Source organism: Gambusia affinis, linkage group LG10 (genome assembly GCF_019740435.1).
Source record: "Gambusia affinis linkage group LG10, SWU_Gaff_1.0, whole genome shotgun sequence".
In the NCBI taxonomy this organism is placed as follows: domain Eukaryota; kingdom Metazoa; phylum Chordata; class Actinopteri; order Cyprinodontiformes; family Poeciliidae; genus Gambusia; species Gambusia affinis.
In genome coordinates, this window is record NC_057877.1 from 17,084,909 (window position 1) to 17,111,010 (window position 26,102).

Genomic DNA, 26,102 nt, shown 5'->3' on the forward strand with positions numbered 1-26,102 from the left:
TTGTGTAATTGAGAACACTTAAATATATTTTTCAGTTATATATTGAGGATACTATGACATCAAACCCTTGCTACTGTCTTTTAAGTGATATTGTTTTTAGCTGAATTGAATGGGACTGAAGGCATGTTTATACAGAACTGAAGTATCTTATTTGTTACAATGAAAAATTTACTTCTGTTTTTTGCTGCTGGAAATTGGTACACACATCAGGCACGTAGTTGCATGTACTGCACAGTTCTATTCGTTCAGTGTCAGTCATTGAAGCACTGGCTTCAATTGATTTCACATTCACAAAGGTCAATTCCTGTCACTGGCATCGGAGCCCCGCCGCTACACTTTTGGTAACTCCGGCAGCCAAGTGACAGTGTTGTGTCAGATAGGAGGCCATGGCATTGATTGCGCTAATGAGGTTACTTGTTTTCTACCCTGTCCTCCAGGGAGGCTCAGGCGAGCCAGGCTTAAGGCTACAGCATGAGATCACTGTTTGGGCGTGGCTGCCCTTTATGGACGGAGAGGACAAGACCCTCTTTGTGTGTAGTATTGCATGTGCAGATGTTTATTATTTACCATTCCAGCAGTGACAGTTATGCATACGAGTGGCTTGAAAAACTTGAACAGTTACACTGGCTTACTGGCCTAAGCTGATATGCTTCAGCGAGTCCAGAATTGCAATAGACAATGCTAAGCATAATGCCGGACAGATGGGTGATGTTGTTTGAGGTGTAAAACAGGTTTTGCATAAAACTTGCCACCTGCTGTATTATTTTACAGCTTGACTCCATCACAGATTGTGCATTAAGGGGCAATTTAATTGTCAATTAACATGCTGTTTTGTTTTTATTCATTTATCTTAAATACTATTGTTTTATTCACATTACACACCAAAGACAACACAAACTGCTTAATTAAAGAAAAAAACAGGTGGCAATGAAAAAAGCATAGAATTCAAACAGTACTTGAAAGGGGAGCTGCACCTGCCACATCTCTTGACCCCAAGCAGCAGATACAGTATGGCAGCAATGTCTCTCTAACAGTTTGTGTCCAGTCTCTATGGACAACTGTTCTTCTGCTCATAATATATCATTCAAAGTACATTTAGATGCAGCCTTGTTGTTGTTGGTTAGTGAGTTACTGCTGTTGAAAAGGATAACATAGTAATAGGCAGTTACCATAGGTAATAGTATACTATGTAGAGTGTTGAGATCAATGTAGTTGTTCCAGAACAGCCCAGTGGTTATAAAAGTTAAAGCAATATACTTATTTCATCCAAATGGGAAGTGGTTAAAGGTATTGCATATAACAGAAATCTATTACCAAAAAAAATATTATTTGTCCATGTTTCATGATGACCTACAATATCACCACTCCATCTACGTAGCCAGACCGAGTGCTTAATGTGCCTAATCCCAGACCAGAAGGACATATGGCCTGGCTGCTCTTCCCATGGTTCTGCATATCTGCTAAATGCTCTTGTTGCTATTATACAACCACTAGATTTAGCAGAGTGATGTAGAGGTCAAAGGCCTTTGGGGACCTAAGGCTTACATCAGAAAGGGAGCGTACATCTGTGCATTTGTTCGCCTGCATTTTCTCAACAACAGCTTCAGTTATCAGATGTTTCAGTCCTGGGCTCTCTCACAGGTTGACCGATGCATTAGCAGGAGCCTGCTGTTAAGTTTCATGGTGTGGGGCTGTTAGTGATGCATTCTACCATCTTTGTATTTAATAAAAGCCTGGGATTTGACTAGAATGAAACTGGAAGTTAAAAGCTCGAGAACAGTGTTGGAAAAATGTGTCAAGAGGAGCAGAAAAGGGAGACGTTTTAACATGGTTGTCTTTGTTTTAATTGTCTTTTTGTCTCCTTTTTGAAGAGCCAATAATTGCTTTAAAGGAATGCAGCCGTAGTGCTTTTGTTGCTGTCACAGGACCCATTTTATTTTTCTGTGAATAAACTATATACAGCCATGCATGTTTTTGTTGTGTTTTCATGTTTATTCAGGAAACGTTTCAAGTGTTTCACTCTCACTTATTAAGAATACATGGGACCCTGGCTGCTTTCTCATCTATTAAACATGGCGCGGATGTAGGTGGTTGATGTGGGATTGCAAAAACGTGTTACACTCAAAAGGCAGAGGTTATGGCATTTTTTCATACTGATGTTTAATAAAGGACAAGTCTGAACAGGAACACAAAAACATGAAATAGTTTGCATTGACTCAAAATCAGCTAGAATACTTTCCATTGCCGCCTCATGTGAGAGCCCAGCAAATCCACTCAGCAGCAGTTAGGGCTGGATTTGCATTTGTTTGCTGCAGTGCTCACAGGACTGTAAGTGCTCAGCCCATGGCTGAGACAGAGCTGTACAGATACCAGCATTATAATAAATGATGTCACAACAACACTAACAACTGAGCCGGAACAACAGACTTCATTTTTGGCTGGCTGTAGTTCGCTGACAAGTTGCCCAGAGAGTGGAAGGATTTCTGTGCTGCTTTCAGAGTTGATCTTTGAATTAAAAAAAGTGACTGTCTGGCCAGTTATCTGTTGTACTATAATTACAGTTCTGAGGTTCTCTCTACACAGTACCAGTGTGTTCCTGTGACTTAACTGTTTTATTCACGTGGATCTGGACTTTTAGTGATAATTAAAGGAGTGTTCTGTGTCTTTTGTAACTGTAGGTCCCATATGGCTCAGATTATTACAAGATCAGCTGTCATCTCAGTCCTACATAATCTGTCTTTATAATCAGAGTTATTCTCAAAATGCTCAATTGAGGGCGTGCCGTGGTGGTGTAGGGGATAGCGCGACCCATGTTTGGAGGCCTTGAGTTCTCGATGTGGCTGTCGTGGGTTTGACTTTCCTGTCAGCCTACTTTCATATAAGGGACACTAGAGCCAACAAAAGACCCCCTGGAGGGGTAGAAAAAAAACGCTCAATTGATTCTGTAGTTTAATCAGACATGGTGGAGGTAGCTGACATCACCCATATTAGAGTACCGTACACTGGACCTGGTTTGATATGTATGAACAGATACTGCAGGTACATCTTTACCACAAGAAGAATAAACCTGTCTGTCATTTGTTAAATTCAATGGATGATAAATCTGAACAGAAAACTTCTTGACCTGCAAGTAACCATAGCAACATCAAACATTCTGAGAATATATTTTTCAAAAAATAGATTTCTTGAATCTATTTCAAGAAATAGACTCCTTGATTGCTGTGCAGTGCATCACAGCATTTTGTCACATTTTACAACTACAGAGAAATGCATAACTAGAGGAAGGAAAAGTCTTCTTCTTTTTCTTCTTCTTCTTCCTATTCTTCTTCTTCTTATTATTATTATTTCTATCTTAAAACAGGTGTCTCTAAATTTATTTCGGTGCTAAGGAGCCTGCATGCAAAATATGTAAATCTTAGAATTTATAATAGCCAAAAGGAAGCACATATTTGTGACATGTACGGTAAGTTACATACAAATGAGAAATTGATACATTTGCCTTATATTGTGCAGCTTTTCCACAAACCTATTAAGATATGGCTTTTCTCTTAAAGTGATGCACATGGAAAGACTCATGGTAATCCTGGAGGAGCTACAGAGATCCACATCTCTGGGGAATGAATACAAGGAAATAATTCACATCAAAGCCTGTGTAATACTAGCTCAGCCAAAGTCCAGACCCAAACCTAATCTGTGATGAGAGTCAAAAATATTTGTCAACATATTCTCCCCATCCAATCTTAATGAGCTTGCAAAGAAGAATATGAATAAATTTTAGTCTTGATAATGTGCAAATGTAAAATTTGAGAGAATTGTTTATCTTCCATCAAATAAACATTTGTAAGACAATGATGAGTTACAAATGTACTAGTCAAAAATGTCTATGTGAAAACGTGTCTTTGGGTTTGTGTAAGACAAACCGTTCCTCTCTGGCTGCATAGCTTGTCAGTGATGTTGGGTAGATATGCTTTCAGTGTTTATGATTGTTTACCTGACTGTCCTTTTCACAGAATGTGCTCATTTGTTACTGGCTCACAATGCACCCGTGAAGGTGAAGAATGCTCAGGGATGGAGCCCCCTTGCAGAGGCCATTAGCTATGGAGATCGACAAATGAGTAAGTATCTGAAACAAACAAGAACTGTGAAGCCCCGTTACAGGTACATTGTGGTTGCATAATGTCAAACAGCTCACTTACAGTCATAACTGTGGGTTCAATCAGATTTTTTTTCCTGTGCGAAAACCACAATGGAACAGAGAAAAGTCTTGATACAAATCAACAAAGACCCTGCACATTCCTCCAAACTGCTGCCTCCCAGCAAGGCCATGATGGTGGCCCACTTCTTTTGTTCATCAGAAAGAGGGTACATTCCTCAAAGTTCTCAGGGCCTCTGTTTTATTGAAAGGATATTCACTAGACATTTCTCTCACTCATCATACACTGATTGTGCTCAAGCTCTTAACCATTGAATTCTAACACATTTCTGAGTGGTAAAAACTTTAGCCTGAAATGTTCTGAGTATTTTGTTGTTACATGTAAGCATAGCCTTGTTACACAACAAAACTAAGTCCTCAAAGATGTCGCTTTAGTCAGATTTGTGATAAATTTTGGTGAGGAACGGATAGAATGAAAGGGGGAGGGTGCTGACTTTGCACTGATGTTGCACAACAAACTGCTGTTAGTAGGATTTAGATTTTAATTTTGCTGCCTGATACGTCTATTGACGTATCAGGCATCAGTTGTTTTTCTCTGCCATGTAATAGGTCAGGTGATAAAAAGCCTGGCGCTAATGAGCTAAGGGGGCATATTGCTGTCTGTCTATCTGTTGCAGAAGGAGTCTGACATAATACGGTTAAATGTATTCTACTTTCATACTTGTATACTGATACAAGAACAGTTGCTTTATTAAATTGCCTACTGAAGTTGCAACTGTAGCTAATCCTACCATCCACATACTTAAGTGCAGTACTGGCTAAAGCAATTCTATTTCTGCCCTTTAAAAAATATAAATGAAATCACATCACATCAAAAATATATTAGGGGATTGCTTGAGATATTTAATCATTTATTTTACAATGACATGTTCATTTAAAGTTTACTTGAAGCTGATAATTTTACAACTGCAGCGTCTTGCAACCTCTAAAGTCCATATTTTCTCTACAACACAGATATAAAGGCAAAAAAGCCCCAAATAAAATGAAGACATTTGAACAAAGTATGTGAAGACACATTTTACAATTGTTGTTTTATCTGGATACTGGAAATGCTTAGTCCTACCAAATAAGGGTAAGGTATTTGAAATTGACAAAACATACTTTTCTTGTGCAGCATGATGTTTTGTGATTTTTTTTATTTTATTTTATTTTTTTAGTTCTGCCAAGTTCTGTGGGAACATCAAATAATAGTGTGAATACAAAGGAACCAGTTTCTGTTGTGTCTCCTGATGCCAAAGCAGCACCCATGTCAAGTCTAATTTTAACTCAGAGACGCATCACAAAACAGTTAGGCATACAAACATAATGAGAGCATACATGCAGGAGTACAAAACCCACCCGGTTATCTTCTGAGAGAATCTTAAGAAGAAAAGGCAAAATGGGGGAGTTGACACGCAGCCAAATTTAAGAGAAAAATTCAGAACAGTCATTCTGTTCTCTTAACTACGGAGCTAACAGCTACGTTGTCCAGTAATTTTGTTTATTATCCCTTAGTTCAGTCTTATTATGGTATACTGAATACAGGACAGTAATCATTCTGCGTTTTGAAGGATGCTGTATCTTCACACTTCCAAACCCTCAACTTTCCTACATAATAATCAAGATTACAACATTTCACATATTAACAATCTGCATTGCCCAGGATGTTGACTTCTCAGTTAGCTCAATCATCCCATTGTTGAAGCACTTATGTGTACTGTAGCTACACACTCCTATGTGTCCAGACAATAGAATAAATCACTCTCAGCCTGCTTCTGAAAATATTATTATGGTTTTCTGGCTGTAATGATTCTCCTTGCTATCTTTATCACAGAAAGCCATTATGTTGCAGTATTTAACATACTGTCTAATAAAAATATAACAGTTCCAATTAAACTACACTTTAATGTATAGTGTTAGGATTTCATATCACCAATGCAAAGTAATACATAGTTGTGAATACATACAGTCCCTTGAAGACATGCTTTTGTATTTTCTATGATTATTATTCCAACCAACTTTTCCCTCCTGAATCTGAGACGATGGTAAACATCTTGCACATAGATGCTACAGTCGGTCTGTCTTAGCTGATGGATTGGGAGCCAAAAGGGACTTGAATGTCTGATGCACTAAAACAAAAATGATCGGGCTCAGCCACTCGTGTCAGCTTAGCCACAGATGGCTGACTTAACACTTTAAAGGGCAGGGACTTGCTTGGGTGATAAGAGTTTGCTTGATCTGTGGATTGCCAGATCACTGTATTCCAGGGTGTTTTTCCTTTAAGCATATAATTTGATTGTCCCCTTCCAAGCCTGGTTAACGTGTCTTTTTTGCTTGATTTGAAACTCACTGTTGGCAAGAAAATATTAATTATATTAATTATAAACCCAGCAGTTTATAAGAAGGGGAGAGACTTCACCCTATCTATGTGTAAGTCATAATAACGATGTAAGAAAAGTGCTGAAGTATGTAAACTGTAACAATTGTTTTCTGTTCAGCACAAAAATGCTGAGTATGTTTCAAAGTTAGGTTGATAAATCGCTAGACCACAGTTATCCAGTGTGATTTGAGTAAATGTTTGTCAGGGCTTCAAGATGGAAGTGGAACCATAGAAGGTTTTGTTTGTTTTAAAGACAGAAAAACATCCTGGGTTTAATAGGACTGAGATTAGTTCCAGCTAGTCATTTGTTTCACTTGTCAATTCATAAAGCTCATAAACTGTTTCTGTACGTAGTGATAATTTCAGAGACATTTTTGTCAGCAGGCACATTCGTCTTTGACTTTTATTTGTGTTTGAACAAGCACAAAACAAAGCAAAGTGGGGCTCAACAATAGACTGTGTTTTGTGGAAAATAGCTCTTTCTGTCCTCAGTTAATTTTCTACTCGCGCAATTGCGTTCTCTGCTTTAAGATCTGTTTTAAAGGCTGTTTAGTGTTATATGATTGGGGGCGGTTTTTCCATAGGAGTGTCTGGCTGTAATGCTTTCTTCAGAGGAAATAAACAACCAAGCTACACCAGAGCTGTCTACTGAAAAGCTGAGGCAGAAAAGCGTGTGCTCAAGCAAATTAACATCTCAAGCAATGTTTTTCAAATGCTGCCACTTACTCTCACCCAGCAGTTTGAGGAAGCTTGAAGCCTCTGTGTTGAACAGCATCTTTTCTGGGGTGGGACATGATATGGTTTCAGACTGTTTATTTAGGAAGCTTTAATTTGCACCCATATGTGAAGTAGGACACAGGGCAGTCAGCACACTGCTCTTATCAACAGTGCTGTTTCTGTAACACTCCTAGTGTCTGGACACACATTGATCTACCACTGGACTACCTCTATTCAGTTTGGATAAATTATCAAAGCCAGAATGTTTTTCATCTCTCAAGGAGCAATCCATGTCTGAAAAGGGAAAGTGTTAGTGTTTTGGGAACTGTCCTTGTGAGTAATATGTTCAAACAAGGCTTTTATCAATATTTAGATGCTATTTTCTGACCTAATAATTTCTGACTTAAGAACTAATCTTAGATTTTGTTCATGTTTACAGCCATTTAAGCTACTGAAAAGCAAAGTGTGGTAATGTTTCCAGCATCACATTGTATATTAGTTCCAGTCAATTTTTAGGTATCACTTGCCTATTTCTTTGAGATTTGCAATTTATATTGATAAATTACTTCTTTTTTTTTTTCCAATGACTGTCACAGAAAGGTAAACAAATGTGGCAGGTTCCATGACAGAGGTGCATCAAAGCATATGTTCCTAACCTTTATTTATATTTTATCTTTTTATAATCACTTGCTTTCCGGATCACTGATTAGACCTAATCTAACCAATTCCAACCTCTAGTTAAGTGTATCTGTAGTGTCAGAGCAAATATCCCTTGGCTAATTATACTTAGTCTGGTTCTGCTAGAGGTTATGCAGCAAGTATTTGTTCTCATATCCTTTGAGAGCTTCCAGAAGCAGTTGTGTTATTAGTTCCAAGGACTAATTAAGTTGTTGCAGTTTGTAGTGATGGAAAATGTCTGTTTTCATTAGAAGGTAGTAATGAAGCCCCTATGGTTAGTCATTCAATTAATGCCAAGAAAATCTCCCAATGTCTCAAGGATGAAGGGTCAGTTTGGTATTGTGTTGAGGTGGTTCGCATTGATTTCTCAACCTGTGTTGGCTAGGTGGTCCATGGCCAGATGGTGAGATTATAGTCCGTTCCTTGTCATAGTGAGAGGCGTTGAGGATCAAGAGGAACCCCGACCAGTGCTTGTCAGCATTCATTAAGCCTGCCCACAAGGATTCCCACATCCTGTGATTGTGTCAGGTTCAGTTGGCTCAAGTGTCTTCATGTGTGTCAATGTGTGTGGTTGCCTGTTCTCCAGTTTGGACCAATTTTATCTCTGAATCTGTGCTGCTACATGGGGGGGTGCCCATAAAATAACAACAACCTGTTTGTAATGTTGACTCATGGATTTGACAGTTAGGTTAATGATGATCTTGGTCAAGAAGTTTTTCTTAGTCTTTTTCAAAAGTAGTACATTTGGACTGTTATAGACAAAATAGGAACTCTATTAAGTGTTTCCAGATCTGTAGCTGGTAAAGTCATGTGGGCATTTATTCCCTTCCTGGCTTCATCAAAGAACCACATCTATGTCATGAGATACAGACGGCTGGTTATCTGCTGAATAGGAAGTGTCACTTACATAAACACACAACTCTCAGATGTGAATCCCTATTTTTCCTGATGGGTTTAAAGAGCTGTGAATGCTTGATAATGTGACTGGTCAGAGTTAAAAGTCTGCAAGAATATGCCTCTCCCTCTGGTCAATAAGAAGGTCAAAGGCAGCGCTTATTACCAGTATGCCTCATTTCTGCCAGGCTCATTCCCTTTGAACTTCCTGTAGATTTTTGTTCCCTGCAGGCGGAGCATCATGATTGCTTAGAAGAATCAAGTGTCTTAGCTGAATGCAGAAAGTTGCCCTATTTCTCAGAAAAAATACATTATGCATTTTAGCTGGATGTTCTTAACCTCTAGTCTACCCTATTGCATCGTCAGTCATATCTAGGAAGAAATTGTTAGTTTAGTTATGTGTCCTTGCATGCCCACTGTATTAACTCATTGTTGCCGTCTGCCAAACATCACATCATACCTGCCAGGAGATGTTTCATACTAGGGCTGCACAGTAAATCATGAATATGTCATCTTCTCTATCTCTTCTATCTATGTGCACAATATTAATATTGCAGGCTATGTGGAAAGTTGATAGATTTTAGGTGCTGTGAGTTTACACTTAGCACACTCATAGGATATTCAGCCAGGATGGAGTTTAGTAGCTCACACTTAACACAGGTTACAGAGTTCAAGATGTTAAAGGTCACAGATGACGTTGGAAGTGCAGAGAAAGAAAGGAGCTCATAGCATCATTACATTATACCAATAATATATTTCCATCAAATGATTTGGTAATGTTATTCAGCTCTATTTTTTTACAACTGATGAGGATTTAAAGTCATTTTGTATTAGCCACTCCTCTCATGAAACAGTCATTGTTGTCAATGTATCTCAAGGTATTTAGAATGCTAAAATTCTTGATATGATAGTCTTGAAGTAGAAAAACTTCCCATCATACTGTTTGCATGTTTGTTTTTTCACTGAGGACAGAGATAGTGTTGTAGTGGTAGAAGGAAGGTTCCCACACTTTTCCGTCACTTCCAAGAAAGCCAAATTTAGCTGTTGGGAAATATTTCCAGCTGCTAATAATATAGGATAGAAACATAAGGAGAGCCATCCATTGCCCTTAGGAAGAGAACATACAAACTATAGGTTAAAAATTAACCTATAGTTTTTTGTAGACAGCATGTCTACAAAAAACTTCAGACTCTCCCAGACCAGCAAATATCTGGTTATACAAACAAATTATTGCCAACTTTAGTTTATGTCTATTCTCTATACTACATCATTTATATTACTATAAATAACCGAAAGTATAGCATCTTCTATATCTGTTATAGTCAGTATGATGTGTTGTTTTAGGAACAGCGCATTGGGAAAAAATCTTTCTAATTCATTTCAAATAAAAATTATTATATCATTGTATATTCACTGTTTTTTTATGTTTTGTTAATGCTGATACACTAAAGCCTGAGGATTTATACTTGAAGTTGTTAGTCAATGAGAATTTCAGCTAGTACTCTAGTGTACTAAAATTCAGTTGTGTGAATCCAACAAATACTGTCTACCAAAACAAGGTCAATAAGAGTTAAATGTTTTGATCCAGAGCCATAATATATAATAATTTGTAAATCAACTGATCCATTCAGAGAATCATATTTAAGGGGAATAAGGTGCTATACAAAGTTGCTAGAAAATAATGCAATTATAGATATTGTTTAAATCATTTTATGACCATATTTCTCTATAATTCCTCCATAAAAGGAAAAAAAAAAGAACTTCTCAGAGAAAAAAGAAATGTGCAATAAATAAGTACATGTATACAAATTGGTTTTCTTGTCCTGTGAGTATAACATTGAAGGAGGTTAGGACAAAATGACAACAAACGACATTTTGTTTTCATATTATATTTTGTTTTCTTATTTCAAATTTACACCCGCAATTAAGTCTAGGGAAAAATTCATAAAATAAATATCAGTTAGCCACTAAACATAAACATAAAAATTGAGCTTTTAAAGCTAGTTTTTCAGTGATCAGGCTGATTTTCAGGACATGTTGAAAAACACCGTTTCCTTCTGCCAAAACAGCAGCAGCATAACAGAGTGTATAGATGGCCTGCTTAGAGGTTTTAAAATGGGACTCAGATCCATTAAAGCAGAGTATTACAAAGTCAAGAGTTCTCTTCTGTTTTTGGAGCTGATTGCATCCATCCAGTTTTCCTTTTGCTGTGCTAAAAAAGTTTAAAAGGCAGTCCTTTTTTGAACAGAGATGAAAAGCTTCTTCAGTGTTAATGCTGCTTTTTGTCTCTTTCCTCTCCCACAGTCACAGCATTGCTGAGGAAGTTGAAGCAGCAGTCCAGGGAGAGCGTAGAAGACAAGAGGCCCAAACTGCTGAAAGCCCTCAAAGAGGTATGTAGTGCTTGGTAGTGCTTTTCCTGGCAACCAAAGATGTAGCACTTTTGTCAAAGTAAAATGTTTTCTTCTCGTTTAGTTGCAATAATAGTAGTAATTCATTCCTAATTTTCATTAGTTTCTAAATTCATAGGCATAACATGGATTTTCAGGCTTGTATACGACAACAAGCAGGATGTTTACACACACTGTTAGGGGCAAAAAATGATTTAATATTTTTCTCAGCATCTGACATTAAACCAGAGTAAACATTTCATGCTAGTTGCCAGAGAATCAAGAGACATTTTTTATTACTATCTTCAACATCAGACTTTTACACACATTTCTATTGTATTTGTAAGTATTGTCTGTAAACTGTATGACATCATTATGCAGCTGTTGACGAGCACCCCTGAAGAGAAATGAAATTCACTGTTGAATGGGAGTCATTTGTTGGAAATGTGTAAATAAAACTGGATGTTGACTTAATATTTCTTGTTAAGGAAATGTGACGTCAGCTGCCACCCATTAAAACGTACCCTAACCCGTACCCTACTCATCTCTGATTAGACATACAGAGATCATACGTTTATAGTGAAGCATGGTTATTTTTTCCATCTTATAATGTCTCAGAGATTATTAAGACTTTGCAATGTATTACAGACTGAGTTAGTTATGAGTCAGACTCATTGTTAACTTCCTGTTGCTGTAAATGCTCGATTGATGACTCAATATTAATGATACAAAGCTCAATATAGTTCCCACTCACTGTTTATTCCAATTTGAGTACTATTTGTATAGAATCACAGTTGCAGTAATCAATCTTAATCATTAATCATCTTGTTCTAACTAATACTGAGTCTTTCTTACTAGCTTGGAGACTTTTACCTGGAGCTTCACTGGGACTTCCAGAGTTGGGGTAAGTTAAACACCAGTTCTGCTGTTCCAAAGCAAAATTATCCATACTCCTCGAACATTTTGTTCCATTTCAACCATAAAATTCGGACAGTAGTCTGCATTTTTATTCAGCCCACTTTACCTTCAGAAATCACCAATTTAATAAACTGCTAGATTTAATAAACCCCAGGGCAGTAGCAGCTGTGCTTCTAGAGGAAAGGTTGTTCTACAAAGAATGGAATCACATTTGGTAAATACAATAGTGCACCACATTTTCCAGATTTTTATTTGTAAAAAAAAAAAAAAAAATCAAACTATGTATGTATCATTGTCGCTCCACTTTACCATTATGTGCTACTTTGTGTTGGTTTATCACACAAAACTCTAAAAATACACAGAGGTTTGTGGTTGCAGCATGTAGAAACAAAGGGCTTGTAGAGCAACAGTTTAATTTAATTGTATAAATGACTCTCCCAGATTCAGTTAAGATGTAGCCTGATTTAACAGTTGAGTCAGACTGATGTGAAAGCGTTTTAAGGAATCAGTTGGTTTATCAGCTCAGTGACTTCCTTCCAGTGCTATTTGGAGAATGGCCACTGGGACACTACTCTTCCAGCTGGACATGAACAGACACCCCCTCTTTAAAGTGGTTTTCCAGCATAAGACAGCTGTTATTTGTAATTTCAAGTATTATTAATGTTGGATCTTTGTTGAAAGTCAGACAAAGTAAGAAAAATGCTTACTCTGGCCAAAGAGTAAGTATTAGCCAGAGTAAGCCAAGGGTAAATGGTCAATCTTTGTTTACTCTGGGGTAAACACAACCCCTGGGCATGTTTGTAATTCTGTAAATAATTGAAAAAGTGGAAAAGAGTAAATATCCATGCATTTTAGAAGCTGAATTTAGTTTTCATTACATCCATGGATCTGAACTTTACAGAAAACGTATTTCTCCCTTTTTGACTCTAGACGACCACAGCTATTTTTTCTACTTTTCACTTTATACACATTTGCAGTTCTTCTTTAACTGTGAACTGAATTCAGTTTTGCAGGAAACACACCGAAAGTCTTTGAGACATGAAAGTACGAAGCTGTAGAAATGCATGTTATTGCCGCTGTAGATAACACTAACTGCACATCTACACGCTTTTGCAACTTAAAATTCATTTTGCCCTTAATTATAGTAATTTTGCAATTGCTTAATTGTAGTTGAGATGTTTTACATGTGCTCTCTGTGTTTCTTCCTGTTGCAGTGCCTTTGCTGTCCAGAATCCTCCCATCAGACGCGTGTAAGATTTACAAGCATGGCATCAACATCAGGTGAATCTTATAAAATAAATGCACTTGAGAAAAGTTTTTTTTAGTAAAATGAGTGTAGTGAAATTAACTTCAGAACTTCTATGTACTGCTCTCAACAACTGCTCTTCTCAATTCCCCCTCTGCTTCCTATTTGTGCTCGTCAACTCAGTTTTGAGAACTAGAGTGTGAAATCATAGTCTGCCTGGGAGAAAAGTGAATGGCACGGCCTCCGAGTATAGATCTGTAACTTCTGTTTTTCTGTTTGAGTCGATGCCTTGAAGATGGAGTTACTGTGCTGTGTAGCTCACTCACTAAAAATGGCAGCAAAAAGTTGTCAAACTGACACACACTGACACAGTCACAGTAAAGAATCTTCGGTGGGAATCCATATCACTTCATTGGCTTTTGGGCAAAAACCTAAAGTTGTTGGGGCAAAGCTTGTGTATCTGTGACATGTAGTTACACTCTTATTAGATCCTTTTAAGGTTATGAAAATAAGAGCTCCTCCTTTATCCAGAATATAAACATGAGCCTCTACATTTTAGTGCCATAACCTATCACCTAAACCCATTTGAAGTATGAATTTGAGTTTTTCTGTCAGTGTGCTTTTCCCGTAAGAGCTAACCTTGATGTGGAGCTTCTCATTATCATCTGAAACTGCTCCTGGCTGTCTAATTTGGTATTCAAAACGTCCTCTCATTATTCTGGGGACTTAGAAATGGAAAACAGAGACTGAGGGTGAAAGGAGAGAAGGGGAAAAAAACCGTCACACCAAGTTCATTTGCATTCTGCTGCTACAGCATGTCACACTTTTCATACCTACTCATGGCGTCCTCCACTGTACTGTCTGGTGTTCACATGCAGATCAGTTATTCTCTTTGCTGTCGTGCTTCGATTGAAAGCTGCAGACTTTGACAAACAAGCACACACATAAGGGATTCGAAGTTCATTTTTGATCTCCCAAGGCAGTGATTAGCATCCAGAACCCCTGAAGCCTGATAGCAAATATGAAACATTTCTACACCTCATAGTATTAACACTGTACTTTCTACTGGTTTTATTTGGTCAATAGGTTTTGCAAGTGAGTTCTTTGGTTGTCATGTTGCAATTTATTTCAACATCCCACTCCTTTAAACAAACCTTATTTTTTTGTCTCTTTTAATGTAATTTGTGGTTATAGGTTGGATACAACCCTGATAGACTTTACTGATATGAAATGCCAGCGGGGAGACCTAAGTTTCATCTTCAACGGCAATGCTATTCCTTCTGAGTCATTTGTTGTTCTGGACAATGAACAGAAGGTCTACCAGCGGATACACCATGAGGTGAGTGAGATCTGGTGGATCCCAAACCTGACATGTTCATTATAACGAACACAAATGAACTGTGTTTGGGAAAAACGCAATGGTGTATCTTAATGGAGCAGGATCCCATTAAGATGTACATTTATTTATCATTAAATTCAAAATCTCGCTCTTACTTACTATACAAGTGCATTACACATAGACATGTGTATTCCAAGCACACAATTTTGTTAATTTGAATTATTACTGCTTTCTATAGACACAAAATGCTCCTCTATGAGGAGTGTAAACCTCAAAAGGCAATTGCCAAAGAAGCTAGTTGTTCACAGAGGACTGTATCCAAGCATTTAATTGGAAAATTCACTTGAAGAAAAATTTTGGTTTAAAACGTGCCCAAGAAGCAAGGATATTCTTGAGAGGATTGTGAAGCAAAGCCTCAAATTGGTTACATTCATGAAGGACAGGATGATGGGAATCAGCTTCAAGAGCTACTGAACACAAACATAAGGATATGGTCTACAAAGGTTACAACCCTTGTGTTAAGCATCTCCTCAATAAGAAACAATATCAGAAGCATTATACCTGGACTGAGGAGAAAAAAAACTATTGAACTGTTGCTTAGTGACCAAAAGTCATGTTTTGATATTTATGTAAATTTTGTATTTTATGTGGAAATTAATGTCCCAAAATCTAGAGGAAGTGTAAAGAGGCACAGCATTCAAGTTGCTCAAAGACCAGTGTAAAGTGTCCACAGTCTATGATGATCTCAGGAGCCACTTCTTCTGCTCATGTTATTCCACTGAATCAGTACTGCCTATAATTACACTGTGCTTGAATTACAAACCGGCTGGTTCTCAACCCCTCAGGAGATCCATCACATATTTTCTATAGGAAGATGAAACCAGACGCAGGAGCTTACAATGCAGACGAGCTGAAGGCTGTTATTAAAGTGATGTGGGCTTGCTGAACACTTCAGGAGTGCTGGATGTTGATCACCTCAGTGCCACTCTGCAATTATTAATGAAAAAGGATCTCCAACCAAGCAAATATGTGTAAAGACAAAAAATCTTTTATTGGACTTATATAATATTAAGTTTGTGTTTTCATGAACTGTTAGTCATTATCATCAAAATTAACTGAGACACCTGAAAAAAATAGATGCAATGTAGTATGAATTTTAATTTTTGGATTGAATTACAAAAATTACTGAAATCAATTAACTTTTCTCTGTTATTCTAGTCAGAAAAAAAATCTCTCATTTTAGGTCATTTAGGATCACCAGGATTCTAAATCACCTGTTTATTGCCACAATAAATAGAGAATGAATAGGTCAGATTTATTTTTGGTAGCATTGCTGTTGAACTGTATGACTTCGGTCAAATGTTTTGGACTTCCTTCCTCAAGCTTTTCAGAATAGTTTACTAGAGCTCTGGTCCATTCTTCCTAACAGAACTAGCAGAACTCAGTGACCGGTAAGATGATTGGACATTCCCCTTATTGTTATGCTTGAGTATTATTGTTTGAACATATGAACGCGGCACCTTCTCATTGTGTCAAACCAGAAAGCAATGTGTTTGAGGGGTGGTCTTAATATACCTCCATAGGCATGTCTCCAATTAACTCAAATATCTGAATTAACCCATCAAAAGTTTCCAAATTTATGATATCATCATCTGGGCTTTTTTGTTGTTTAAAGAAATGGTAATTCTGCATGTAAATTTCAGATTTGAAGAATAAATCTCAAACATATTCTTTCTCTCATTATTGTGGCACTTAGCAAATATACCATAAATCATTTTGGTAATTCTATCTGACCTAAAACAAGACAAGTTGCCTATGATTTCAGCTGTATTTGTCTCAATATTCACTGTATAGAATCTCCTGGTGTCAACATTAGGTATTTATGTCCCTCTGTTCTGGCTTCATAGGAGTCGGAGATGGAGACAGAAGAGGAGGTGGACATTTTGATGAGCAGTGACGTTTACTCTGCCACACTTTCCACCAAGTCCATCACTTTCTCGAGGGCGCAGACTGGATGGCTTTTCAGAGAGGATAAGACGGTTGGTGTTGGTTATTATGAGGTTTTGAAATTTCACACAGACTCACCTTTTAATAGGATGTTCTCAAGTTCATGAAGATCTACCTGGCCAATCTCTGGAGTTGTGGTCTGTTCCCACATATGGCAAAATGGGAATTTGATTATTGTTTAAAATACGGGGTCCTGAGCTGCTCTCCTTTCACAGTATTATGTAAATTGTTGACTCTTATTTTAAAACCAAACTTTCTTATTTCCTGTGTATTCATAGTTTAAATGTATAAATCACCCCTGAGACCTACATTTTTTTATATGTGTAGTTTATTTCTGTCATCCATCAATGTTAATATATGCAGTCAAGTCAAAAAAATATAGGACACACAAATAAATAATACACTTTTTATAAGTAATGTTTACATATTGATGTCTAGTCTTGTTTTTATTTGTGTGAGACTCACAGCATCTTAATTGGATTTGGATGCTCAATTTGCCATTTCAGGCCAGAAATATTAAATTTTTTTGCAAATGTCTCACATTTTCCTTAAGCAACATCTCATACATAATAGAGTTTTTGATGGTGAGCTAACCAGGTCTTCCTGCAGCAAAATACTCCTGAACCATGACACTTCCACCTCCATACTTCACACTTAGTTTGAGGTTCATTTCTTGAAATGCTTTATTGCATTCATGCCAAACATGAATGCCAAGTCCTCTATTCCGGTGTCCATTGTTTCATTTTAAACTCATCTCACAAAACACTGTTGTTCCAGAGGCCTGATCTTTGTCTTTGGTCTCTCTAGTAAACTTCTGTACTGTCTTCACTGTTTTCAGAGGTTTTCTCCTGGCACATTTCCCATGAAAGTCAAACTATTGCAGTCTCTTTGTGTTTGTACAGGGATATTATTTCATACCAACAGTAGTAAGACCTTGCTGTTGGTCACCATAAAGATACGTTAGGGGATTTGTTTTAGCTTCTGTCCTTGGGGTGAATTTATTTGGACAGCCAGACATGTTGGCAGTTTTCGTTTAATGTTGTTGATTATTTCCCCTAACAGTGGAATGACTTCATTTATTTTTGAGGCCTCCTTAAATCCTTCACCACATTTAAAGAGATCATCTTTCTGAAGACCGGAGACAGACCTTTCTATCTCAGCATGGTGTTTAGTCTCTCGTCAACCAGTCTATTCTTTTCATTATTCTGGCGAATAATGAGGTTCTAATGAGGTTCAAACCACATCTTATTGTGATACAATTAGATATGGTGTTAGCGCTTTTTAAAGGGGTGTCCTAATTTATCTTTCATCATAAATTGCATTACTTAACTTTATTCTAATGAACATTTTATGATCTTTTCTTCAGTTGTGTGTGTTTTGTCATACTACTTAACTCTAAGTATTGTCAGCCTTTTTGTTCAATATTTCTGAGTCCATATATGTTAAAAAGACACAGGCTTACACAGTGTGTCATATTTTTTCACCTGACCTCAAGCTATTTGCTTTTACAATGTGATTACTTTGTGCTATTCTGACCCGAATACTCATATTGTCCTGCTATATTTGTGAAACCCGGCATGAAATAGAGTAAATAAATAAGAGAGGACCACAGGTGATGGGCTTGAGGTCAAAAACAACAAAGATGGGGCAGGAGGACACATAGGTGGTGAATGAGATAACTTCTGTTTAGAGAGGAAATTGGTGATAGAGGAGGCAGACTGATCTGTTTCTTCTCTCTCCAGGAGCGCGTGGGAAACTTCTTGGCAGATTTCTATTCCGTCAACGGCCTTGTGCTGGAGTCCAGAAAGAGACGAGAGCATCTGAGTGAGGAGGACATCTTGAGGAACAAAGCTATTATGGAGAGTCTGAGCAAAGGAGGAAACCTCATTGAGCAGAACTTTGAGGTGACACTACATGTTGTTTGGACCTTTTATTGTTTATTGGAAAGACCGTAACCCTCTATTATCCCTTAATCTTTGTTAAATGTTGTCTCTACTACATAAATATAAAATGTTTATGGTAATAAAGTGAAGTACGTGGTTCACTGAAAAAGTAGTCTGGAATTGGATGGAAAGGTCGGGGTTGCAACTTCATCCTCCGCCACATTTCAGTGTTGCCTCGGGCAAGGCACTCAACCTCAACCTTTGAATGTCTGTGACGTTATTACACATAAATATAAATCCTGTTTACTTATACCTGCAGCGTAACCATCAGTCCAATCTTGAAACTGCATTGTCCCGCTGGACCCTTGAGGTAGGACCTGAGTCTCTCAGACTAAATAAGTCACAATATCTCACTGCTATTTGCATTTGGGGATAAAGCCTGTGAAAACAGCATGGATTTCCTGATGGACTTGGTTCAGAAATTTTGCATTTTGAAAAATTCCTGCTTTTGGGGCAGATTATTCTTTGATGTCCTGTTTGTCAGCCACCCGGCCTGCATTTTAGACCCACTTCTGCCACCTTGTGGTGAAAGAATTAAAGCTACACCTCCCCTCATGACATCCCCTCACAGCCGTATGTTCCAGTTTGCTTAGCAAGCTTGTTATCTGAACTCAACATTGAACTGGTCACACGGGAAACACAAAGCCTCTCAACACCCACTGGATGCCTTTTAACTGGCTCTCTTGTTTTTTTGTTCTTGTGCACTCTCTCTTGTTCTGTGGTAGGCTTTGTTTTTTCACATTGCCCTCTGTTGTCATCGAGTCCATTTACAGAGCTGTGAACGTGAAAAGCCAGGGTGACAGTGGACCTTAGCTCCACTTTAGGAATAGTTTACCTTCAATTTCAGCGAACAGGGCTACAACTGATGTGTTAACATTTGCGTGAGAGAACATCTGTAGGCTTAACCAATTGTGCAAAACCTTTAAACGAAGCGTGACAGCATTGATGACATGAGGGATTTGTTTAAAAAGAAGAAAACAAAGAGAAAAAGTCAGAGGCCAAGAGGACTGGCACACCAGTAGATTCAGTTCTGAACAGCTTTTGTGTCCTCTGTTCTCATCACAACAACATGCCTGGACTGGTACACAGCGACATGCAGAAAAAACACATCTGCAAATCTAAGGTTGCTTTTCTTGGTTCTTTTTCACAAGTTGTTCAACTTTCTCTTGGGACATTAAGATGACTTGTCATTGTCCCATAGTATTCTCCCCTTGTTGCTTTACCACTGCTTGAAAGAGATGGGTCAAATGGAGTAATAGTCAAACATTTTCATACATGAACATTGGCAAGAAGGAGTTAACATTCCAGGAGAATGTCAGTTTTAAAATTAACGAGATGGCACTTGTCGCATATCCATTTCAGGGACAGTCAGTAGAAGCTGTCCAATCCTAAAATAATCTGTAACTAAAGAAGAACACTTATTACAGAAGGCTGAACAGAGATTCCTCTCTTCGGGAAAGATGATTTAGGCTTGAAAAGAAAACTTCTGCATGCTTTATACCTTTGGGGGGTAAAATTAATCGGAGGAAGAGATCTGATTACCTACCTGCACCAGCAAAACGTTTTACACCGTCTCACATTTCAAGATCCCTTCACTACAGTTGAATGGTTCACCTACAGTGCCTGTAATCACTCTGGTCCCCATCCTGTTCATCAAATAATCAGAAATATCTGTAACTTCGGTGTTGCTTTTATGTTGTAGACCATTACATAGTAGTTCATAATTGTGATAGGAGAGGAAAATGATGCATGATTTTTAAAATTTAAAGGAAAAACATTGATAATCGAGGACTTTTCAAAACATCTGTCACAAAGAGCTTTGGATATAATTCAAAATAAAACCAGAATGAAATGCAGCATTAGTATTACAGAATACTCATGGGCATTCAGATAGGCAAACAAAAACATTAAATACAATTCAGTTTAAAAAAAATTAAGTTAGCATCTTAATGGAAAGACTCTTCAATAGGTTAAGAACCACCACAAAGCAGAATCACCTTGTGATGTTATAAGAGCACTTTGATCAAATGATCAAGCCTAGCTGGTTTAAAAGGCTAGAATAAAAACTGGAACATTGAACATTGAACTGACAATATGTATAAAGAATAACCACAGCCTACTTATTGAGTAATTATGTTACATAATCAGTTCACACTCAGAACCTGAGATGAGGATTTCAAAGGGCTGTATCCTCAGGAAGGAACTGATCTTGTGATGCAATTTAACTCCAGATCTTTTACTTGCATGATTATGAAATAACATTAACAATTCTCCCATTGTCTGAACAAAAGATATGAAGCTAATTATTGGACCACATCACAGGCTTGCATTAAAAATAATTCTTGATGATTATAGTCCCCCTGGAGTGCAAACCTGAACTCAATATTAATGTCATTAGGAGTACCTAATAAAAACAGTTTTTGTGGTAATATTAATATTCCAAAGGACTGCTTAAATAGAGTATTCGTTGACTTTTTCTTAATCATAAATTCTTGCCGTGCATTCCAGTAATATAGTGTTGTGACAAGTTATTGTGGATTCAACTATGTGGACTTACCATAATTGCAGTATTAAACAGTATCTTGACTTCTGAATATTGTACATCCTAACTGTAAATATTTGCAAATAACTATTCCTTTCCTTTCCATTTTAGGGAAATAGATAACTTTGAATAAAATTTTACTTCCTTGATTATTTTGTTTGGGCTGTTATCATGGCGATGATTTATAAGTTCAGCCTTCCCTTTGTTCCTTTTAGCCAATGAGAAGGCAGTCTTTAACCCCCCCATTGCCCAACACTATTTCCTGGGAGGAATACATCACTGCAGACAATGGAAGGTAAGTGTCTAAAACTTGCTTTGTGAAAGATAAGTTTATATGATCAATATATAAATCATTTTTATTTGGAACATGATGGCATATTTTAAGATGTCGTCTTGTGTGCTGCATCTCTCTCCACAGAGCGCCTCATTTAGGAAGGGAGCTGGTCTGTAAAGAGAGCAAGAAAAACTTCAAAGCCACGATAGCCATGAGTCAAGACTTCCCTCTGGGCATTGAATCGTGAGTGTTTATTTTTAGAGGCCCTCTAGTCAGTCATTAAATAGATTAGTGATGAAAATTTGACTTCTCCAGTGATGCTGAGAAGTTTACAAAATCTTCATGGGCATTTATGAAGATTTTTATGAAGAATTGTCCACGTTTAACCATATGATCCCCGTCAGATGAAATGAAATTGACTTAAATATTCTGGAATGACCCAGGAAACACCAAGGCTCAAACCAGCAGATGCAGGAGCATCATCGCCACTGTGTGCAGTGAAGAAAGTTAAAGAAAAGCCCAGAATGAGAGTGTTCTGACCAAGGAAGAAGTACTGTTTCAGAGTAATCACTTTCAAGTTTTACTGAAATCTGCAGCTGCCCATGTGGGCAAGTTTTCAGGTCTCATGGTCTGACGAGAGAAACTGAATTTAGTTTAAAACTCAATTAGAAGAAGAATGAAGAATCAAGATGAGCTTATTAGTCATAAAAACACTATACCAACTCTCAGCATGTTGGAAACAATGTCATGCTGAGTATCTCTCTTTTACTGGTGGGACAATGAAGAATAAAAACTTCCTCTAATCAACTTCCCTTCAAGTCTTCAGCTGGCAAACCACTTTAAGTTACCTCTGTCTGTCATTAAGAGCCAAATATTCAATCTAAGGTATGCCAGGACCTTGTTCATGCCTACCAATCAAATAACTTAAAATCTAAAAATATGACAACATTCATGTTGATCTGGAGTGCATGTAAAGGTCTAACCTGCGCTGCATATTTTTTCTTGTTGATAAAGCTAAATCTGTGACAATTATTACTTTTGCCCTCCTTCAGGTTATTGAATGTCCTGGAGGTGATTGCACCCTTCAAGCACTTTAATAAACTCAGGGAGTTTGTTCAGATGAAGCTCCCCCCTGGCTTTCCTGTCAAACTCGGTAAGCAGACACTCACTGCAGACCGGATCACTGCGGTTTGGGGAAATATTTCCATTTCACTCAGTGACTTGTGTTTTTGTGGTTTCTTGCAGACATCCCGGTCTTTCCTACTATTACAGCCACGGTCACGTTTCAGGAGTTCCGCTACGACGAGTTCGATGAATCCATTTTTACCATTCCCACTGACTACAAAGAAGACCCAAGCCGCTTCCCTGACCTTTAACCTCTCGCCTTGGTTTTTAATCCCACAAAACACACCTTTTATGAATGGAAACCCCTGTCACAAGCTCAGACTCTGAACACAGACCGTACAGCAGCAGGATGAGAAGACCCACAGGATCAGCTCTGCAGAGGAGTTGACATCAGTCGATGTGAACATAAGCTGAGGCGTTGCTGATTCTTACTCTAACCTCCAAATCTGACACAGCGCAGCAGGAAATGTAGGTAACTGAGATTTTTTATCAAAGGGCATTGAAGTGAAAAAACATGACAGCAGAGCACGGGGCTTTATTTATATGAGGTAAGAGTAGAATAAAGAACTACCAGTTCAGTTGACACTTTGTATTTAAGTCTGTGTTGTTTTTAAAGGGATTGTGTCTAACTGACATGTAGTGACGCACTGATGATACTGTGTGAGATGCTTTTATGGGAAGTCTGCTCAGAGTTCATTTTGGACAAAACCATCTCGCAATGCAAAAACCTTTCAAGTTTTTTCTACTTACTGCCAATACAAAAAGTAAAATTATATACTGATGAAACCAGATATTTATATACATTAAAAAAAGACACATTTTTGTCACTGACACTCTCTTCTTGTTTTAGGTCTAGTAGGATTACCAAAATTTGTTTTGTGTTTTTTTTTCCCTTCCAAAATGTTTCCATTTATTTCCTTAGTATTTAAACTGTATGACTTGAGTTAAACTGGTTTAAATATGTTGGTGTCTTGCTCACAGGTGATTGTAGGACAGAATGGAAAATGGTCCATTTGTTCTGGGATGTACACGCCCATTTCAAACCAAAACACATACTTGTGTAAGTGTGTAATTCCCTTCCCAATATATTGGGCGATTTCATTTGATTTTCCCGTGATATCACACAACATGGGATTAGTTTGAGGTGTTGACATAAAATACCTCCACAAGTGAGCCTTCAGTTAACTATTAAAAGCCAACAAAAGCAAACTTTGCCTTTGGGCTAATCAAAATTATTAAAAAGGAATTGTAGTATATGAATGACGAAAGTAATCAAATTCATTCAATCAATTTTATTTGTATAGCACATTTCAGCAACAAGGTGGTTCAAAGTGCTTTGTTTCATAAAAACACATAAAAGTCATAAAAACAATGTAATCACTAACTGAGAAACCAGTAACTACATTACGTTTTCCTGATTTGATTTAAAGGAACTCAGTGTTTCAGCTGTTTTGCACTTTTCTGGATATTTGTGCAAAATAGCACAAGTGTTTTGTTCCAGATTTGTTTCCAATCTGGAACAAATTCCAGAAGCTGAATGCTGCTTCTCCATGTTTGGTTCTGGGGATGCAGAGCAGAACCAGAAGACCAGAGCAGTTTGGAGGGTTGATACAGGAACACCGGATCTTTAATGTATTTTGGTGCTAAGCTGTTTTTTGATTATTCTGGTATTTAGCAAATAGAAATATTTTTGCTGTCCTAACTGATTTAAAACAGATAAATTTTTTCGTCTTTTCATACAGTGTATGTAAATGTCTGGTTTCTACCTTAAAATTATTACAATGCTTAATGAATTACTTCCACCAATCACTGATAACATATTTACTGAATCAAAAGACATGCAATGACAACGGTACATTTGGGAAAATAAGTTCTTTTTTTATGTTTTCAGGTCAACATCAGCGTTTTAAAAGAAAAATATTCTTCCTTTGCAAATAGCAAAAATGTGTAATTGTTTGTGTTGGGCAAAGATTTTCACAAGCATGGAGTCGTATCACTACACTTGGTCACTGTTTAGACTCTCTAGGACAGCTCTTCAGTTTAAAGACTCTTGTTTTGTGATGTCAAACTTTCAATTGAGCTTCTGAAAGATCAAAGTTGCAGCTGCAGATCTTCACGATACATCAGTCTCAATAAGCAGCAGTGAGTCTTACGTTGTGCTAATTAAACCTTTTGTTTTTTATTTCACATTTTAATCTGTGTAGCAAATCTGTTCAAGCAGGTTCTATATGGACAACACAGATTTTAAGGTTTTAATTATTACAGCATACAGAGTTAAAACATAAAGCCAGGGCTTTTGCTCTGTGCAGTATATTTGTTGGGTTTTGGGTGTTGGTTTGTCTTTTTTACTTCTTTGAACTGACAAGAGTAATTTCATTTTTTATGTAGCATCTGGGGTTATCTCAAATTCTTATTGGTTTGTAAGTTGTGGTACATTTTTCTACACACATTTGTTTAAATGAGCAGTAATCTCTGAATTGTTTGATCATCTTTTTCTTCAGTAATGCATCTCTTTGATATATTTGGAAGAATTTATTTGAGGTTATATTAAAAAAAAAACAACAACAAACAAACAAGCACAAAACACCTGCAAAGATTCCATCTGAAAAGATGAAACAAAGAAACTGAACTGTTCTTGTTCATAAAAACTAGTGACTGCAGGATATTCCTGTTGTACAGGTGGATCAGTCTTTCAGCAAATATTGCTTTTATTTAGTTCCAATTTTGTTCGTTTGTTCCAAACTGCTTTAGGTTCAGCTAGTGGAGGTGTGTCTCTTCTTCCATTTCTGTGTTTTATTTGTTAATTTCCTAGCTCCACTTGCTCCAATTTTAAATGTTTTCTATATGCATTTCTCCATTAAACTACATGTCAGTTGTACAGCTAAAAACTGTTCTATAAGTCAGCAACACTATTTTCATATAAAATATACTAAAAATAAAAATTCCTCATATCTGTCTGGATGTTGTGCTTCTTCAGTTTAATAAGGGCAAAATATACATGCTGCTCTTCTCTTACTACAAACCTCAGGAAACTACACAAGTCAGTAAAATATTTTTAATTATTTCAATTTTAATGATCTGGTATTGTTGCTACAGAAAGGTTTTCCTTGGAAAATACGTACTATAGATGTACATATTTCCAATAAAGAATATATTTTAAAGTTTTAGATTTTACATAAAGTGTATTTGATTCCTTGTTTTTTGCACATATTAATCCTTCAGATCATCAAATGCATTTTTGATATCAAAAATATCTTGTGTAAATACAAAAAACAGTATTCAGATTTTATTTAAGGAAAAAATTTTAATTAACATGGCCTTATAGCACATTTCAACAAAGTGAACAAACAAAAGAAAGTGTGGCAACACAGAATAAAAGGTTATAATTCAGACTAAAATGAATCAATGTTGCAGTTATTAGTCAAAGGCAATTCTAAATAAATTAGATTTTAGCCTTGAT

The 26,102-nt window shown here is 37.1% G+C and overlaps 1 protein-coding gene across 3 annotated transcripts in view; it reads left to right on the forward strand.

The window, feature by feature from the left end:
- LOC122838707 (ankyrin repeat domain-containing protein 13C-like) overlaps window positions 1-25,667 on the forward strand; it is a 30,943-nt gene extending 5,276 nt beyond the window's left edge. The window contains exons 4-15 of one of the 3 annotated variants that reach the window (XM_044129590.1): window positions 4,011-4,115; window positions 11,166-11,251; window positions 12,107-12,152; window positions 13,381-13,447; window positions 14,607-14,751; window positions 16,659-16,790; window positions 18,501-18,662; window positions 18,961-19,011; window positions 21,459-21,538; window positions 21,662-21,760; window positions 22,570-22,670; window positions 22,763-25,666. In XM_044129590.1, coding sequence (XP_043985525.1) covers window positions 4,011-4,115; window positions 11,166-11,251; window positions 12,107-12,152; window positions 13,381-13,447; window positions 14,607-14,751; window positions 16,659-16,790; window positions 18,501-18,662; window positions 18,961-19,011; window positions 21,459-21,538; window positions 21,662-21,760; window positions 22,570-22,670; window positions 22,763-22,893 — 1,205 coding nt within the window. In that variant the 3' untranslated portion in view covers window positions 22,894-25,666. Of the gene's footprint in view, window positions 1-4,010; window positions 4,116-11,165; window positions 11,252-12,106; window positions 12,153-13,380; window positions 13,448-14,606; window positions 14,752-16,658; window positions 16,791-18,500; window positions 18,663-18,960; window positions 19,012-21,458; window positions 21,539-21,661; window positions 21,761-22,569; window positions 22,671-22,762 lie in introns of all 3 variants that reach the window. The other 2 variants (XM_044129589.1, XM_044129591.1) reach the window with 2 other exon arrangements.
- Window positions 25,668-26,102: the final 435 nt, after the last annotated feature.